General features: G+C 44.1%; 1 protein-coding gene across 1 annotated transcript in view; it reads left to right on the top strand.

Annotated features, from left to right (window-relative positions):
* Window positions 1-20476, top strand: part of SESN3 (sestrin 3) — a 70711-nt gene that overhangs the window by 36713 nt on the left and 13522 nt on the right. Inside the window, exons 2-6 of the mRNA XM_081002200.1 lie at window positions 11284-11349; window positions 12315-12512; window positions 13770-13952; window positions 15749-15985; window positions 17648-17795. Coding sequence (XP_080858326.1) covers window positions 11284-11349; window positions 12315-12512; window positions 13770-13952; window positions 15749-15985; window positions 17648-17795 — 832 coding nt within the window. The remainder of the gene's footprint in view (window positions 1-11283; window positions 11350-12314; window positions 12513-13769; window positions 13953-15748; window positions 15986-17647; window positions 17796-20476) is intronic.

Genomic DNA, 20476 nt, shown 5'->3' with positions numbered 1-20476 from the left:
ATGTTGTGAAAATCAAGGTGTGCATTAGATTTGATGGCACATTTACATTCAGCAGCAAATACTTTTTTTGATTTCAAGGTTCTGAAAATTGAGGGGCCTGCTAGATTCGATGGCGCATTAGACTCAAGTAAACATGGCATTTGAAGCAGTTTTGGCTCAGAATAAGTTGGATGCCTTACAGACTGCTTTCACAATCAAAAATGCTGATTCCTCTAGAAATTTACAGTTCATCAATGAATGTATGGTATGAGTTGCAGGTCAGGTTTCTGTTTCAGTTGTTAAATGATTTCTCCCTGCTGAGCTCTCTCTCCCTCTCCCTCTTCCTCTCTCACACCCACCAAGCTCTGCCAAATTCAAACTTGGACAGGCAAAACAACCTTCCAACATGATTGAATTCACGGAGGCTAAAGGAAAAATGCTCCTTCTAGTCTATCATTTATTTTTATTATTTGAAAAAAGCTATTTTTCAAATGCCTTCAGGGTGCCTAACTGAACATTTCACAATTTAAAAAGGAAACAAAAAATAGGAATTACCCATGGATTGCAAGATAAAGTATAGATTTGGCTCACAAATATTTTTACTTTGGTTGTTTACCAATCATGTAATGCAGTTTAGCTCTTCTAGGGCCCTCCCCAAACCCAAACCTGAGGTATAAAATATTTTCACATGCTTAGAAATGTGTGCATGTACAGAACTGCAGCAGTAAAACAGTTTGGGGTCGAAGAAAGAGGGCCTCTAAAATGTCATTTCTAGAGCACAACAGACAAGGATTGCATCACAGGATGTCATCAACTCCCATCCCTATTTATAGTGTTGCTTTTAAATGAATCCAGAATGAACGACCATATAGTTCTGGGTCTGGAGAACCGATCTATAAATAACCGATCTTCTTCCTTTTTTAAAAGAACAACTTCTCTTGTAAGTTGAGTCACCTACCCAGGGATTCTCCCAACATACCGAGGAAAATGCAGAATTGGGGACACTTCTTGTGTCCTTGGGTGAATCACTGAGATATTTTCCTGCGCTTTATACAGATTGAGGGGGACAGAATTCTGGGCTGTGCCACTTCAGACTAGAGATGGGTTGCATTTCTGAATGCTCATAAAGTAGCACACCAGGGAAAGAGCCTCCTTGGTCTTTGAGTTGCCAGTTCAGGGCATGCAGCAAACTTTTATGTTACAGAAAGAGTTCAGTAAGTCTCTGCTCCCCTGCAGTCTAAGGTGCAGGGAAGCATCCCAGAAGGTGCAACCCAAAATCTTGTCAGTTTAGTCCATGGGTAGGCAAACTAAGGCCCGGGGACCGGATCCAGCCCAATCGCCTTCTCAGTCCGGCCCACGGACAGTCCGGGAATCAGCGTGTTTTTACATGAGTAGAATGTGTCCTTTTATTTAAAATGCATCTCTGGATTATTTGTGGGGCATAGGAATTCGTTCATCTCCCCCCCCCACAAAAAAAGTAGTCTGGCCCCTCACAAGGCCTGAGGGACAGTAGACCGGCCCCCTGCTGAAAAAGTTTGCTGACCCTTGGTTTAGTCAATACAATGTCTAGAACTGTTCTCTGCCTCTCCCTTCTTACTTTAGCAGAGTGATGCCAGTAAGTGGATGCACTGCAGTACCCCAAAGGTAATGAGAGACTGGGCATACAGGAGGAGACTATCTTACAGCTCCTCCTCATGATGGTTTCATTCCTGGAAGCGTGGGCAACCCTAGTGTGGGAGTTGAAGTAGCCTCCTGTTGCTCCTTAAGGTATTTGAGCATGGCAGGGAGAAGATCTATCTGCCAGTGTGGTGCCAGTAGTGAAAGTATTGGACCCGAACCAGTGAAACCTCAGCCACCAAGCTTACCCAGGTAGCCTTGGGCCCATCTCTTGGTCTAACCCTGGGTTTCCCAAACAGGGGTCTCCATCTGTTTTTGGACGACAAATTCCCATCATCCCTGACCACACTGGTCCTGCTAAGCTAGGGATGGTGGGAGCTGTTGTCCACAAACAGCTGGAGACCCAAGTTTGGGAAACCCTGGTCTAACCTCACCTCACAGGTGTGGTATTGTAGATAAAATGGGGTGGGAAAGAACCATGTGCACTGCCTTGAACTCTGAGGAAAGGTGAGATGTGTATGTACAGTAATCCCACAATGCAGATTTAACTTGTGCACATCAGCTTGCATGCATTCAGCTTTATGTGCTGGCAAAAAAAAAATTAAAATTGAAAGGGGGCTGAAAGGGGGTGGGCATTCGGGGGGGGGGGAGACATTTGTATTCCCACTTGCCAGTGTGTTTTGACTATTTTGGCTTCAGATGCGACCCCCAAAATGTAACCCGTGCGTAAATTGCGGGCTAACTGTATTAAAATAAACTGCTAGGAGCCACAGGTACAACACTTCCCTGATTGTCTTTAAAAGCATGAAAAAGCATCTGGGCAGATGGATGTTAAATGAATCAGCAGTTCAGATTGATCTTTACTCCAAAGAAACCTGGCACATCATGGCTGGAGCAGGTTCCTTTTAAAGCATGCTCAAGCAAAGGCCATCAAAGCAGATGGTGATTATTGAAGTAAAATAATTGCAGGAGAGCTTCATTTGGGGGAAAAACAGATAAAGCAAAAAGAGGTTGGGTGTTACGGGAGCTAAACTGGGAATAATTTGCAAACATGCTTGGATTTGTTGACTGTAATAATCAGTCTGAAGGGATTGACTAGTTTTTTCAAGTTTATAGAACTGAAGATTCTTGGGACAAAGTCCTCCGTCTGAACTTATGCATAGCTTGGATGACACACAGTCCTTTTGGCAAACAGTACAGTCACGTTTCAGAGTTTCTTCTCTTGAGTGGTGCGGTATGAAATTTTAATGCCGAATTGTCTCACTGAGATTGTGGAAGTTTCCACAGCAAGAAAAGATTTCTTTTTCTGTTGCAACCAGATATCTCTCCGTTTCAAGCTGCTGAACAGAGGCAATAAAACAGCAGAAGTCAACAAAATAAATTTGACTGTATTCTTTGCTATTGCTCCCGAGCTGTGTATTACTGTATAGGCTGACTTGCAAATGCCTCTATTGTGCCAAGTTGGTTTGTGCGTGGAGAAAAGTCCTGATTACTGCAAGGACTCTTAGAGGCGGGTGCAGTTTATATCCACCTCTGCCCCAAGTTGGCATTGCTCTGCTGGATCCTAGTCTGTGAGGGCTGGGGCGCTTGTGTCAGGAATGGATAGTAAGGTGCAATAGGGTTTTGGGGTTCTGGCTCTTGTCCATACTGCAGCACTATCCCAAAGGGCAGCAGTTGACTTTTCCCCATGTGAGCAAATGGCAATCCTTCATTTATGGGGCAGGAAGGAAAGGGGTGCATTTAGCACACTTGGAATGAGGACCAAACCTGTTCTCTGGCCCAAGTAAACCCCAGCCAATGAGAGTCAAGCACTCCCCCCTCCCCAAAAGCTTTATCAGTGGTTTTCGTTGGACACCCTATAGCATGGTAGAGAGTTGCAAACTGGCTTTTAGATTATTTCAAGTGGGACCAGAAGCAAATTTCTGAAGTGTGGAATGCTTCTGCTTAGGGAGCCATCCAGCTATGTCTTCTTTCAGGGTATTTCATTCAATTCTTCCACCCCCTGATTTTCCTCTCCTTTCTCCCCCCCCCCCCAAAGCCATTTAATGTGCTCAGACCTCATTCATCTGTTTTGGACTCTTCCCCCACTTTTCTGTTATAATTTTCGGTACTTCTGCAAGCTTAGAGTTCCTCCACGCCTGCTGAAATCTCCTTTGTGTGTGAATGATGCCATTTGGACTACACAAAGATCCGTGCTCAGAGCTCGCTATGCCATATCTATGATTACCTTGCTTGAAACCATTGGTTCTTCAGAATATTCCTCCCAAATGTTCCTCTTTTATTGCACCTCTTGGTTGTCCCTATTTTTCCGCTTCTTTGACATCTTTTCTGCCTCTTTGTTTTTTGTTTATGAAACCATGTTGGGAATAGTGATCCCACAGCCTGGAGTCACATGCCCAGTGGTGGCGCCGTCGTAGCCCGTCTGCTTTGGTTATGTAGTGATGCCATGAAATCAATTCAAAGTTGAAGGCCGTGTTTCCTGAAGTCCCTCTGAATGGGTGGCTGCCTTTGCCCATGTGTGCAGTGTCCTGGAAAAAAATATATGTAAAGGAGGGTGCTTTTAGTTAGGGAGGGAGTTTGTGGTGCGTACCCAATATCTGTTTCTCCTCAGTTTTTAAAGAAAGAAAGGCAGCAGTAAAGACAAAAACACCACAATGTTTAAATGTCACAAGTTAATGCACTCAGTACTCCATGTCGGGCTGGTGGGTGGGAAGGTAAAAATGATTTCTGGACTTGAGTCTGGCAGTATCAGGCCTTCTTATAACTTTGGTTGACACATGGATTCAGCTGGCCAGGAGAAGACTCATCAATGCCAGGAATTACATTTTGAAAGTGGATGAATGTGCTACAGAAAGCATAGCCAAAAGGCAGATGGCTCTAATCCACCATATACACGCAAACGTTGGAAGAATTGTTCTTAATTATGCACATTATAACTTTCAAATTAACTTCAGCTTATATGTTTCCAGTGCAGTTCTTTTGAGCAAGACAGCCTGCCTATGTCTGCTAAAGAGCCAGCATAGTTTGGTACAGTGGTTTGAAACTTCTTGGGCCAGGGGACAAATTTGGAATTTTTAAAGAATTGTGTGGGCACCAGTCACAAAATGGCTACCCCAAGATGGCGTGGCTTGACACAAAATGGCTGCTGTGAGGGTGCGGTTGACACAGAATTGGGAGTACTAGTATTCCTATATAGCAAAGCATCAACTGATTGGGAGACCAGGGAGGGTTTAAATCCCTGCTTGGTCATGAAGTTCATGGGGCAATTTTCAGTCATTCACTCTCTTTCAGCCTAACCTACCTCATAGGACAGGCATGGCCAAACTTGGCCCTCCCTAGCTAACAGGGCCAGTGGTCAGGGACGATGGGAATTGTAGTCCCAAAACAGCTGGAGGACCAAGTTTGACCATGCCTGTGATAGGAGATAGTGGGGACGGGGGGAAATATGAATGCCAGCTTAAGCTGCCTGGAAGATATAGTTGGCATGCGTCTATCTCGAGAGACAATGAAGTGCGTCTCTGGGGGTGAAGTAAAACCACTGTGTTAGCAGCACCGAAGTGACCTCCCCAGGGCATAAGCTTGGGTAGTGTGAACAGTCCTGAGACCTACAGGTATACAGTGGTACCTTGGTTTAAGAACAGCTTAGTTTATGAACAACTTGGATTAAGAACGCTGCAAACCTGGAAGTAGGTGTTTTGGTTTGTGAACTTTGCCTTGGAATAAGAAGATGTTTCGCTTCCTGTTGAGTGTGTTCCATTTGTAAATTGAGTCCCCCGCTGCTATGGGAAAGCACGCCTTGGTTTAAGAACGGACTTCCGGAACAGATTAAGTTTGTAAACCACTGAAAAGGCAGTGTAAAAATGTAATTAATAATAATAACAACTTGTTTCTGTCAAAACGTTAAAAAAATTACCCTGAACTTCTCACCATTCTCATTAATGATTATTATTCGCACGTTTTATGCATCATCTCATTTGGCCCATAGGCTGTCTCTCTGCCCTTGAAGGGTGTTTCAAGATGGGCAGCTTCCTGTGCTTTTATTTCAACAACATGGAAAAGCAAAAAAAAAATGGATATTACTTTGGCCCTGCAATTGTGGTCTATGGAACAGATTGGCAAGGGCAGGCAGGGCGGGAGTTGCAGCTTTGTTCACGCTAAAGGGGTTGGGGGTGTCCTGGGGCACCGATCCATCTTCCTCCCACTCTGCTGTGTGGATGACCCTTACCCAGACAGGAATGCCAGATCCCTGTGGTTAAAATAATAATGACTTGAATGGGACACGAAGGGCCCATTTTCTTCTAGGTTAAATGTGGATGTTTATGATGATCTCTGGAGCATTTGCGCAGATACATTTGCACGTATCTGAAATAGCTTTCTCGAGCAATAGCTTGTTTAGTGCTGCCATCTAATGAGCTCCCTTCAACCGACTTGCCTGCAGAATGGCTGATTCTCTTCTGTGCTGCCTGCCCAGCAGTCCTCTGTTTCATGCCAAAACCTGCCTGAAGGCAATGTCGTTCTAAGGCTCTGAAATGCCACGTGCCTTGTAGAAAAGCATCCCAACCAAGTTTGTGGTTCTGTTTCTGCCAAGGTGCCGTTCGCCTTCGGCTTGCATAAAGGCAGGGAGACCTAGAGTCTGCAGATGGTGTCTTATAGATTGTTTATTTAAAAACAGGATGGCACAAGGACTCTAAGAGATCATACCTTGGCTCCTCCCCCCCCCTTTTCATAAAATGTCTTGGGATATTATATTGTGCACAGCACAGTGTTCCTCAGGGAAGAAGTCTGTATAAGGCAGGGTTTGCCGAATATGCCCCTTAAGAATAATAGAATTGTAGAGTTGGAGAGCATCCAGGACAGATTGACAGAGTACTGGTCACTATCACAATCCCTTGGTGCCAGCCCAATAGTGGGGAGGGACTAATGGCTGTGGCAAACGGGATGTCCTAATAGCCCACTGGGGTGGGGCTGGACTACCATTTTCCATGCGCTCCTCATGTGCCTCCGCCTCCCATAAAACTAGTTCTAAGTCCTTTGCAGACTAGTAAGGCACCAGGTTAATCATCTGATTTCTCAGTCCACCCCCCCCCTCCAGATACAGTCGTACCTTGTTTTGTGACCGGGATCCATTCCGGAGCCCCGGATGCTAGACGAAAAGGATGCACAACAACGCACCACTCTGCATATGCACGCAGAGCAGTAAACCAGGAAGTAACCCACTCTGGTACTTCCAGGTTTGCCACGAACGTTTGCCGAAATGGACGCTCGACGAGGCGGACTCAAAATGAGGTACCACTGTACTTACTGTCCATTAGGTTACTTAGACCATTAGGTGAATAAGTGTTGGCATTTCATGCAGCAGAAAGCTGCAGTTCCTACAGCTCTGTGATGTTTTTCCACTATTTCATTCAGCTCTCTAAATAATAAACACTCTCAAAAGGCTGCATTTCATTAGCGGGGGGGGGGGATTCCTACCTCTTTTCCCCAACCACGACTCGTAAATGTACCTAATTCATAGGAACTGCACCAATTCATATTTTCCTGGAACAATAGCAATCAGAGAATGGCTCAAGCCCAGAGAATGTATCTGGAGTTGTCTGATGTAGTTCCATCTCTGAAGATATGCAGGTCTGAGCCTGGCTAGTACCTGAGCAGGAGACTGTCTGGAGGAAAGGTGGGATTTAAAAGGAAATACTTTAAACACACACAGCACTTAGTAGCCAAGCACCTATTTTTTGATCAAGTCAATAGTTTCACTGGAAGGTCACTTCTAAGAAGTAGGGCTTTGAGGGACTGCTGTCCTGCCTCTAAACTGACCCTTATCGATGCAAAGTTGGGAACTGGAGGATGGAGGAAATAAGGTAGCACTCATTTAAAGGCTAAATTTTGCACATAGGTTGCCAGTTGCTGCTAACCCCAAACATGGATGAAAGCTGCACCTCCGAAAGTAAACTTCCGCCTGAGGTTGAAATTTTATTTTCACATGTGTTATGTTCCAATCCCTTCTCAAGGGCACATAGACAATGTTTCAATTAAACCAAGCCTCAGATATACAGTGGTGCCCCGCAAGACGAATGCCTCGCAAGACGAAAAACCCGCTAGACGAAAGGGTTTTCTGTTTTTCGATGCGCTTCGCAAGACGAATTTCCCTATGGGCTTGCTTCGCAAGACGAAAACGTCTTGCGAGTCTTGCGATTCCCCCCCCCCTTTTTCTAAGCCGCTAAGCCTTTAATAGCCGCTAAACCGCTAATAGCGCTAATCCGCTAAGCCGCTAATAGGGTTGCTTCGCAAGACAAAAAAACCGCTAGATGAAGAGACTCGCGGAACGGATTATTTTCGTCTTGCGAGGCACCACTGTGCAATATTATTGCATGGCACGCCTTCTTTTTCAAAATCTGACAAGTCGCAAAAAAAATAAAAGAAAAAGCCCTTATTGTTTTGACCCAGGCTTGAAATCTTGTTCCAGAGAGTATCTTGGAGCTCAACAGAAATCCCCACCTCCAACCACATGTCTTCAGTTTCTGACCACTGGCTCCTCTTCTCGTTTACAGAGTGGAGGCTGCGAGGGGGAGATTTTCAGTGGAGAAGTGGAACCGTGAGAGAGAAGGATATGTCATGGACACAGAATCATAGAATCTTAAGAGTTGGAAGGGATCCGAGGGTCATCTAGTCCAGCCCCCTTACAATGCAAGAATGTCAACAAAAGCATCCATGGCAGACGGGCCATCCAGCCTCTGCTTAAAAACCTCCAAGGAAGGAGAGCCCACAGCCTCTCAAGGGAGAAGTGTTTTTGTTTTGTTTTAAAAGTAGATTTGCTGTGCTACAGCAGCAAAGCATTATTATAATAATAATAACCATTAAGAAATTATATACCACCCTTCTTCAAAAGGCCACCTTTTTTTTTTTACAGCATAGCAACATAAACCACCTAATGCAAATACATAGCATAATCTTCATTAAATACAAAAAGCATAATATAATTATATAAACACGGTTCATAATAATTAGCAATGTATAATAATGCATAATGCCGAAAGAATACTTAATAGTACATAATAAGCATCAGGGTCAATTTTTTCACCCTGTCAACTTTCTTTGGGGGGGGAATTGGTGGTGTTTAATAAATAAGTCTGCCCAGCAGCAAACCCTAGAACTCTTCCCCCCTACAAACACAAGAGCCTAATAACATCGGAGGTTATTATCTGCTCATCTCAGGTACAACTAATTCACTTTAATTGCCCAGATCTAAGTTTCTTGTGTGCACTTGAATCCCTCCCACAAAATACTGGCAGTCTGAGGTTGATGCCAGGATCATGCGGAGGCAGCGGAACACAACGTGAGGTCCCCAGCTCTTGGAAACCCATGAAGGGTTAAGAAGAACGACAGAGTTAGTTCGCTGCGCAGTGAGATGAGGAGACATCTACTTGCACAGCCAGGGCAGCGTATTACTCAACGTGTTAATTAAATTAAATCAGAACTTGTTTTGAATTGAGTGGGAAAGTATCAGGCGAAGAGAACTCGAGCCATTCCTGGCTCATTTGTTGCAAAAAGAAGCTATATAAACGGGTGGCCAGCCTACAGCTTGCTGTTTTCCCAGGCAGCAAGCATTTGCTTGTGCTTTTCTGTATGTTTCCTCGTCCAAAATCTTCACCACTTGGGAAACAATTTGCATTAGTTCTTCATGCGTTTCTGCCTTTTGTGTCCAAGAAGCTTGACATAACGTGTGTGTGTGTGTGTGTGTGTGTGTGTGTGTGTGTTAACTTGGCAGGGCTTCACTTCCTTCTCTGCCCCCCCCCTTTCTTTTTGGAACTTGCTACAATATATTTTTCTGATAACTTTCCAAGAACTGCAGCGTTGTTAATGACTTTTGGAGCCCTTAAACAAATTGCTTATGTGTGTAGAATGTGCTTCTCTGCCCATATGTGAAAAAAACAAAAACCCTTTGGGTTCTTTTGTCCAGTCTTACAGCAGGCTTGCAGATGGCTTGGTCACCTGTGGCGAGTAGGATTGCTTTCAGGCAGGGGTGCATAACATATTGTTTTGCGGAAATACTGAGTTAGGCGAAATTGCGTACAAATAACTGTTAGGGGAAATTTGCACTAAAGTGTTGATGAATTTTCATGGGGGCTTTTTTTTAAAAAGCTATAAGCGGATGTGGAAATATAGTTAAGTCGATTTAAGATTTGGAAAAATGAGAAACTGAAGTAAAGCTAAATGGACGGATTCACCCATCCCTAATTTACACAGCGTGGTTTTGTATTAATGGTGTACAATTATCACATCTCTCTGTAAATTGCATTGGAGTAAACATTTTTCTAACAAACAAACAAAAAAAGCGTATAAAAACAGATATTTAAAAGTGAGTGGCTTCTTGCTGGGATCATTGTTTTGACCATGCTGCAAGCTACATAGTGGGGAGCTTGCTTGGCAAGCTGGACTGGTTTCCAGCATCCTAAGAATTCACAGTCTAGCTGTTGCTCCTCCTCTGGGTATTTTCCAAGCTCTGCCCTCTTCTATCACCACCCATTCTATTCAGTATGTCATACCTGATGATTTGAGGTAGTGCTATTTGAAATTGACGTGCTGTGGATGTTCTTAGTGGTACTGCGTGGTAGGTGAATCTTTGCCCCAGCCCCACAACAGGAGGAGGGGCCAGGCCATATAGGTCAGAATCATAGAATCTTGGAAGGGACCCAAGAGTCATCTTGTCCAACCCCCTGCAATGCAGGAATCTCCATGACAGATGACCATCCAACCTCTGCTTTAAAACCTCCAAGGAAGGAGAGTCCACAACCTCCCGAGGGAGACTGTTCCATTGTCAAAAAGCTCTTACCGTCAAAAAGTTTTTCCATAAGTTTAGTGGGAATCTCCTTTCTTGTGGCTTAAAGCCATTGGTTTGAGTCCTACCTTCTACAGCAGAAGAAAAGACGCTTGCTCCATCTTCCATGTGACAGCCCTTGAGATATTTGAAGACAGCTGTGGGTTAAACCACAGAGCCTAGGACTTGCCGATCAGAAGGTTGGCGGTTCAAATCCCCATGACGGGGTGAGCTCCCGTTGCTCGATCCCTGCTCCTGCCAACCTAGCAGTTTGAAAGCACGACAGAGTGCAAGTAGATAAATAGGTACCACTCCGGCGGGAAGGTAAACGGCATTTCCGTGCACTGCTCTGGTTCACCAGAAGCGGCTTAGTCATGCTGGCCACATGACCCGGAAGCTGTACGCCAGCTCCCTTGGCCAATAAAGCGAGATGAGTAGCGCAACCCCAGAGTCTGTCACGACTGGACCTAGTGGTCAGGGGTCCCTTTACCTTTACCTTTATCATACCTTCTCTCAGTCTCCTCTTTTCCAGGCTAAACGTACCCAGCTCCTTCAACCGTTCCTCATAAGGCTTGGCTTCTAGAAGTGTTCCATCTCTTCATACAGAATTCAGTGGAGACACAACCTTGCCCATTTTGCCTGGGAAGGGCTGTAGCATCTGCTTTGCATCATAGGGTCCCGGGTTTGATCCCTGGCGCCTCCAAACAGGGCAGGAAATGTCCCCTGCCTGAAACCCTAGAGAGAGTTACTGCCAGTCAGTGGAGACAGTACTGAGCTAGATGGACCAATGGTCTGACTCAATATAGGGCAGGCTTTCTAGGCCTAATATTTTCAAAGCATGGTAATTTTTGCATCTGCTATTTCTTCTGCAGGAAAAGAAAATCAGAGTGTCCCTGCCTTTGACAAGAGGACCAAGTGCCTTTATACCAGAAAAGGAAGTAAGTTTATTTCCCGCACCTTAAATGTGCAATAATGATGACGGGACACATTCCTGTTGAATGATGTCCCCCCCTGCACCCTATGTTTCTTCCTGAGTGTCTAAACAGCTTTGACCCCAGGTTTATATCAGGCAGGTGACCGCTTGGCTTAAATTTCTTGGATGAGAATTCCAGAAGGGAAACTCACCTAGGAAACTCGCCTGTTCAGCTCAGTCACATGACCTGGCAACCTGGCATAGAACTCTGATTTAAAGGCTTGTTTTCCCTCTGCCAGGCTTAGGCAGAGCAGTAGCCCCTGTCCCTGCTGCTGAACGGGGCTTGGATCTGGTGTAAACATATGCTTACACCTGCGTTCTTTATGCCAGCTTCTTGGGCATGCAAGCATGCATTCTGTTGTGTGTTTCTGCAGGCTTTAATTTCTACTGAATGTTTATTTGCTAAAAAGATTTCTGGATGCACGGAATTGTTAAAAACCCTTTAATAAAGTAGGCTGTGATTATAGAAGTTTGTGCAACAGTAGATATTCTGTAGAGGCTATCTCACCAACAAGTTCTACAGAGATGGAGTAAACCACCATTTGAACTTAGTTTGTGGTTGTTATGGTTGTTGTAGTTGTTTGTTTTTGGAATGGTCATAGCTCCTCAAGGGTCTCATAAAAAAGGTGTTGAATATAATAATAGTAGTAGTAGTAGTAATACATTTATTGTCAATGTACAGTCTGTGTACAATGAAATTAACCGAGCCTTCCCCCCCCCACAAACACTCAATTTCATTGCACTCTGTGCATGTCGCACAACACACCAACCCCAAAAGTCAGTTGCACTATATTATTTTCCATTCAGCAGCATAACAGCCCACGGATAGAAACTGTTTTTTAGCCTGTTGGTACGACTGATTATAGTACAGTATAGAGGTAAATATACGTATCCTCCCTAGCTAGCTTGTTTTGCTTATGTTCCCTGTAGGTTATCCAAGCCAACAGTCTGAATGAACGCATGCACCTGCTTGTGGAAGAATATTCTACATCGGGCCGCCTAGACAACATCACCCAGGTCATGAGTTTACACACTCAATACCTGGAGTCTTTCCTTCGCAGCCAGTTCTATATGTTGCGTATGGACGGGCCTCTTCCTTTGCCCTACCGGCACTACATTGCAATCATGGTATGTACTCAGAAACTCTACCTCTTATTGTTTCCTTCCCGGTTGTAGTTGACATTTGTATCCTTTCCAGCGCTTCTGCAAATCGAACCAACATTTATTTGTTTCACTTTGTGAGGGTTTAAAAAGAAAAGGAAAAGGGTGCTATCTCACAAGTCTGGCATTTTTAAGAGCTTTAAATTCCAGCAGCTGGACTTGAGGCAGGATCGAGCCTGGCTTCAGAAGAAAGGCACCAATCCCAGAGTATTAAGGGATTTATACCAGAGCTTGCATCCCAAGGTGATTGACATGCAGCCATAAATGAAATTGCTTCCCTGCGATCAATGACATGGACTATGTGCTGGATACTATTATAGAATATATATTTCACATGCAGGAACACTCAGAGCTGCACTCTGAATAAGTTATATGGATTTAGTTATTCAGTAAATAAATTTTATTTATTTACAGAATAAATTTATAAATTCTCAGCAGTGATCTGCTTCCCTTGGAACCTCAGGCCCAAGGCAGAATGTGGTTCCCCAGGCCTCTCTATCTGGCTGTTTGACCTCTCCTCAGAGCACTCCCCTCATTGGCCTTGCTTTCCACACCAGGTGTCTTTGTGTTCTTGCCTGGCTGGAATATGTCATGGCTCAGTAAGGATCTGAACTTAAATATCTCCGGTCCAGGCCCAGCAGTTGAGCCACCACACACCACCTGCTCCTCTTTAAATTTCCATTTAAAATAAATAAAATGCAAAGCATAGTCCTTAAATTGCCAAATCCTGCAAGTAGTCAAAATATATTGCTTAGCATTCAAATGCTCAAAGTGTTTCACATATATTAGTCTGTCAACAACAATCTATGAAGTCCTGTAAAAATGAATCAATATTCTTATCCCCATAGTGCAGAGGGGAGGACTGAAGCTGAAAGCTGGTGCTTTTCCCAAGGCCACGTTTTGAATTCACGGCAAAATTTGAAGTAGGGATTTGGCTGGAAGTGTCCTGGCTGCTCTGCTAGGGCATACTTGCAGACGTTCAGTATGCGCATTTATCGCTTGCTTGGTTTTAAAAATCATGCTTTTCAAAACAGGTTTCTTGCTCTATCATCTGCCTTTCTGTCAGAGAAAACGAACTGGAATTTCTTGCACATGTGTTTAATGTGTGGTTCTCCGCCTTTATGACAATGCATTTTTCTCTCTTGTGCCTGCGCTCTCCTCCTTTCCTCAAGGAGAGTAGGCAGGTTTCGATCAGCTCACTTTCATCTTTGTTTCCGACTCCAGGCTGCTGCCAGGCACCAGTGTTCCTACCTTATAAACATGCATGTGGATGAGTTCCTGAAGACTGGAGGGATCCCAGAATGGCTGAATGGCTTGGAATACGTTCCACAAAGACTGAAAAACCTGAATGAAATCAATAAGCTTCTTGCACATCGACCCTGGCTAGTTTCAAAAGAGCACATTCAGGTATTTACTACAAATGAGAAACGCTCCAGTATTTGCATATGTGTAAATTACTACAGTGTGTATGTGTGCGTTGTTGTTTTTTAAAAGGAATAAGATCTGGGAAGGAGGGAATCTCATTCAAACGTCTTCTTTTTTAACCTGGTGAACTTGGCTTGGATTTGTTTGTTTGCGTTTCTTGGAGCCAATTTCTTTGTAGGGACTTTCTTCTGCAGTGGGCCTGCCTAGGAATCCTATTTAAGCTTTTTTCAGAAGAGTGGTGTAATGGCTAAGTAGTTTTTGCTCAAGCAATAACAGGGGGAGAGAGAGAAGTCGGTGATTTTTTAAAAAGAGCATCCAGGATACAGAAACGGCCACTTACAATCCTGGTTAAAGGCACAAGAGCCCATAGGAGCATAGGAAAGTGCCTTAGGCCAGTGGTCCACCTTGGTATATCTAGCTCAGTAATGTCTACACTGGCTGGCAGTGGCTCTGCGAAGTGTCAGGCAGGGGACATTCCCAGTCCTACATGGATTTGGTACAGACTGACCTTGCGATAATGTGTATTCAAAGCAGATGTTCTGTCACTGAGCTATGGCCCTTCCCATCTGTTGCCCAGAAAAAGGCAAGGGTTGGGAAAGGCTGGTAGTGCCTAAATAGTGCTTACTTGTGACTTTTTAAAAAATGTATTTTATTTATTCTTTTCAGATATATACATTTCACTAATTTAACAATCATGTTGACATTTTAAAACTTGGCTTCTTTCCCCCTCTTTCTATGGTTCCTTAAATTTATTTTTAATATCTTCTGCATATCCAAATTAACTTAACACAGTCATTTATTTATCTTCTTTATATATATATATACCCTTATGTAGCTGCAGGTTATTACAATAATTCTGCCAGTGTTTCTATTTGTTTACAATATATATGTAAATATTCAATAAGCCATTTCCATTCTTTTATAAAAAGTTTGTTATCTTGATTTCTTACTCTTCTGGTAAGTTTCGCCATTTCTGGGTATTCCATAAGTTTTTGTATCTGTTCTTCCTTTTCTGGGACTACTTCTTTTTTCAATTTTGGGGCAAGTAACATTCTTGTCGCTGTAGTTGCATACATGAAAAAATTTCTATACAATTTAGGTAGTTCTATCCCTATAGGGGACGCGGGTGGCGCTGTGGCTTAAACCACAGAGCCTAGGATTTGCTGATCAGAAGGTCGGCGGTTCGAATCCCCACGACGGGGTGAGCGCCCGTTGCCCGGTCCCTGCTCCTGCCAACCTAGCAGACCCAGAAGCTGTACGCCGGCTCCCTCGGCCAATAAAGCGAGATGAGCGCCGCAACCCCAAAGTCAGTCACGACTGGACCTAATGGTCAGGGATCCCTTTACCTTTTTATCCCTATAATTTGCAAGTGAAAGGCTTCTGGGTTTTTCGTATAACATTTCCCAGTAACCCTTAACCTTCCTACAAGACCACCACATATGATAAAAAGAACCTTCTTTCTCTTTACATTTCCAACACTCATTTGATTTAGTTTTATACATTTTTGCAAGTTTACTTGGTGTTAGATGCCATCGATATATCATTTTCATACAATTTTCTCTTAAACCATAGCATGCTGTAAAAAAAAAAAATTTCCCTTGTGACTTGGCAGCCTTCTGGCATCATTTGATACTGATGCTCCCAACTTACCCCTCTCAAAATGGAAACTTGGAAGAGACCAGATAACTGTTGCCTTCCTGCCACTGGAATATTCCGTCTCCTTCCTGTGTCTGCATCTAACATATATGCATATGTCTTCCTTTTTTCATCCGTTTCAGAAACTTGTCAAGACAGGGGAAAATAATTGGTCTCTTCCAGAACTGGTGCATGCTGTGGTCCTCTTGGCACACTACCATGCCTTGGCAAGCTTTGTCTTTGGTAGTGGCATCAATCCAGAGAGAGATCTCGATACCTCGAACGGCTACAGGCTCATATCAGTTAACAATTTCTGTGTCTGCGACCTTGCCAACGACAACAACATTGAAAACGCGTCCCTCATCAGTAACAACTTTGGGGTTAGTCTTGCCAGATTTTTTTTTCTTTAATTCCCATTTTGCTTGTCCCACTTTTTTTTCGTACTTTTTTTGGAAGGGGTTTGCAGGGTGGAGAGGAGGTGCGTTTACTGCTTGTGGTTGGGTTGAGAGATTAGCTTTTTCCTATGTTTGTCAGGGCTGGGAAATAGGGAGCTGAAACTCAAACCCCAGAAGAATTGGGATCTGAGTTGAGTGGGGTGTTGCAGGCAGATCCGAAAGAGAGGTCCGTTGAGAGGCAAGCTAGCTCTGCAGGACAGAATCGAGATGTCCGTTTCAGGGTAGGGGAAGCAACACTGGACTGCAGACGCAGCACTAACATGAAATACATTTCTCTTTCGCAAATCGTAAGTGGTGCAAACTCTCACCGGAACACCACTTTGCTGCTGCTGGTCTATGGCCATAATAAACTGATTGAACACTACTTCGCTCCTCCCTCCCGGTCCCATTTCCCCACACCTTGGTGTCTTCACTGGAACCAGCAAAATGACAGGCAGTCTTGAAAAGAGCCTTATTCTGTTGCCCAGGCAGTGTCTGAGGTTGCATCTGAAAGCACTTAATAGCCATGTGAGGTCAGGAGGAATCAGTGGGTTGCTGGGAGGGGCAGACCCATGCCAGAACATGGGAGGATCATGTTACTCCTTTCTTCTCTGTTGCTCAGTTCTTCTCCTCCCAACATCTGGATGATCATAAACATTTTCACCCTCATCCTTAGGGTGACCAAATTCTCCTCTGCTACCGTTTTTATTCCAAGTGACAACAGTCTAGTTCCATCCTGTTCCAACCAGAGCCTGTCCCTTTTGTACAGCCCTAAATAGCAAACCTTTCTAGAGGAAGGAGCTACAAAGAGCTTTTGGGTTCTTCCAGACGACTAAAAATTGCCTTTTCTAAGATGGCTTTCGCATTCCTTACCAAGGATTCTGCTGGCCGTATAAATCATGCAATTATGTTTACAAAACGTCAGTAGGCAGAGGTAACAAATAGTTTTCATTCTGTAATAGTGACTTACTTACGAAAAGAAAAGTTGCTTTCTCAAATGATGTGTCACAACTTCTTTGGGATACTAAAAAGGGGGATCAGATATCATTGATTGACTGGCTTAGAGTAAAGTGATACAGGTAGATTGGGGGCAAAAGTGACAGTGTGCGGACTCTTAGGGGCTGAACTGGCAAATGCACAGCAGCATATCGGATTGGAATTTGCAAAGAAGAGCCTGGCACAAAAGAACTAAAGGAGCGGGCTGGGTATGGTCAGAGCTTGTGGGTTCTGCAGCTGCATTTCAAACACAGAAAGTGATTCTAGACCCAAAAACAAGCTTCCGGAGGTTCTCTGCTTTCATTTTAAAACAGAAAGGAAGTTTCTTTCTCTTAACTGCTTTTACAATACACTTAAACATCTGTGGGCAATGCCTGCTGAAATTCCATTAGCCAGAGGAGTGGCTGGATCAGATTGGTAGGATTTTTTAATGGGCCCCAGGAACGTTTGCATGATTTAGGCAGTGCACAAAACTTGCTTGGCGCAATTTTAAATCTGTTAGTGCATGCAGTGCACAGACCTGAGCGTGTCCCCAAAAATGTTGTGTATGGAACTAGGGGCCGGAGAGGGAATGATCTGTATTTGATCCTGAAGGATGTGATGTGTTTCTAGATCTCAGATTCTTTAAGTGAGCTGGAGGCCCTGATGGACAGAATGAAAAGGCTGCAGGAGGAGAAGGAGGACGAGGAGGCCTCTCAGGAGGAAATGGATACTCGCTTTGAAAAGGAAAAGACTGAGAGCCTCCTGGTTGTCACTGAAGGTACTGCTCCTTTTCATTTTAGTTGCTTTCATTTAATCCAGTTTTCAGAGGTTTTGCTGAAGAGCAAAAAACCCAACCAAACCAAGTTAAATAAAAACAGCTGAAAAGGAAAACAAGCATTCCACTTTCTGATGTTTGATTGGAGCCAAGTTATACATGCAGAGGAATCCATTTTCTATGGAATACGGCTATATGCCACGCTAGGTCAGAGGCTGCCTGTTTCATAGTATCAAAGAATTGTAGCGTCGGAAGGGATCCCGTGGATTATCTAGTAGTCCAACCCCCTGCAATGCCCAGTGTGGGACTTGAACCCACCACCCTGAGATTGTAAGAGTCTCATGCTCTACCAACAGAGCTATGATTGCTCCCCTGTTTAAGAACAACAACTTGCCCATAGAAAAGTAGCTTGACAGCCTCTAGCTTAGCCTTCTTTCTGACATGTTACTGTTAAAAAACAAAATAATCTTGTGGAGAGTTTTGGAACATTCTTCAGGCTGATTAACCACCTGTGGCTGAAGCAACACAATATCTAGAAGGCTGATCCACAGGGCCTTCTTCTGTAGGTAAATAATCCTTAGGAAAGAGGTTTATTTGGGACCTTGAGAAGATTTCAGAGTGGCCTTTACACACTAGACATGAATAGCTGAACCATCTTTGGTGACATGTATGCCTGCTTTAACAGCAATAATATTTGCTTTGGATGCCCCAAGAGTTTATGGGCATATGTGCATATAGAAAATACCTTTTTCTTATTGCATTCATGCTATAAATGTTTAGAGAAAGAGAACTTGTCAGAGCTGCAGGCGAAATGCCCATAATTGTTCAGATGTTAGTGTCTGAAGTAGAATGGTAGTTTTGATATCTGGTTCAGGTGGAGTTGACATTTATTAGCAGAACATTTTCTGGGTGGAGAGTTTGGCCTTGAATTTAACACCTTAGAGCACTTTCTCCATCAGACTTCTGTGCTGTTTGAGTCCCGTGTTTCCAGGTGAGTCCCAGTTCAACCCAACATGGGGCCAGTTCAGTGATGCATTAAAATGCTATAGCCATAGAGGAAGGGGGCAATCTTGGGAAAACCAAAAAGGTTGGCGGGCAACTGTTGAAGACCAAAATGGCACATCAGCTCCAGACAGTCTTATGTTGGAGCCAATCCAGGCACACATGATGCTTGAAGAGTTAATTTAAAGATACCGCAAAAGATTTTAGATTTCGAAAGTGACTAGTGGCCTAAGAAACTCATTTAGAAAGTGGTCCATTTTTTATTTTGTGAACTAAAAATCTCCTTGTGCCTCTTAGAATGGAAGAGTTCAAAAGCAAGCAAGGAACTTTAAGGTAGAAATTATTTCACCCCTGACAGTCAACATCTAATAGCCTAGTCATTAAAAGAAGCAGAAGCAGGCATGGACCTCCTTTCTGCATTAGTTCAAAACAGATTGCAGGAACCAGGAAACAAAGGATAAGCCTAGGCTCAATAGCTCATTTTCCCCCCAACTGCACTGAGGACCTATTTGTATGGTTGCCAAGCTGATTTCTTCCCACACAGATTTATGTTTTGATTGGCTAATGAGCCAGAAGGAGGATAAAGGCAGCCTTGTGATTCTTGGATCAACTGATTCCCTCTCCCCGCCCCCCCCCCCCGTAGTGATTTTTCTAGCGGTAGACACAGGGCGCTTTCCCCACCCAGGCTTATTAGGGCTCCTGAAAGTGAGCCAAGCTGGACCATCAAGGTCAACTGCAGTAATTTTGCAGCAGTCAGCTCTCCGGAAGTGTGATTAATGTGCTGAAGCCGCTTGGCAGACAGGAGGCAACGAGGTGGAGAACATCTCTGGATGGGAGCAATTGGCCTTCCTTAGTACTGGTGTTGCTGAAGTTCTTCCATGGTGCTTGGTTACATAGCCATAAATCAACTTGCTGAACCCATCCACTCTAGCCAAATGGCTCTAATTTAAAGGGTTGGGTCGCCTGGATTTCTTTTTTCAGTGCATCTGATATCCCACAGTACATGACGCCAGGGTGGTTCATGATTGTCCCTTACTGATTCAACAGGGCTAACAATGATTACTGCCAGACATGCTCAGGCTGTGGCATCTCTTGCCATGTGCATGGCTGGCAATCTTGAATTGGCGTCATGAGAAAGGACCTCTGTCCTTCTACAGGGGCTTTTCCCCTTCTAAAAGTGAGCCCCAGGGCTTAGGCGAACACCCCACTACGATACACAACCATTGCTGTGATTTGAGGCTTATGTGTGTATATGCCTGTTCAAGTAGCCTCTGTTTAGTTGGTCCCTATCCACCCCCTTTTCTGGACTTAGGTCTGTTTTATTAATTAAATGTATATTCCAGCTTTCCTCCAAGGAGCTCAAGCTTGCATTCATTTCTCCCTCCCTCCCTAATTTATTCTTGCAACGACCCTGTGAGATAGATTAGACTTAGACACTGTGACTCGCCCAAAGTCACCCATTGAGCTTTATATCTGAGTGAGGATTTGAACCCTGATCTCCGAGGTCCTTTCTATTCATCGAGGAGCAGGGCTTCCTTGCCCAGGCATTGTGTGCATAAGGTCCTATTCAACTCTAAGGTTCTGTGTGCAGTGTGGGAGAGCTCAAGACCCCCAAGCCTTGTTCCCAGACCCCCAAGCCTTGTTCCCATACCATTGCATGTATATACTGCACAGTGTTCCTA

Source organism: Podarcis pityusensis (assembly GCF_964106645.2).
Source record: "Podarcis pityusensis genome assembly, chromosome: 4".
Lineage (NCBI taxonomy): Eukaryota > Metazoa > Chordata > Lepidosauria > Squamata > Lacertidae > Podarcis > Podarcis pityusensis.
This window is presented reverse-complemented; position numbering and strand designations above follow the sequence as displayed.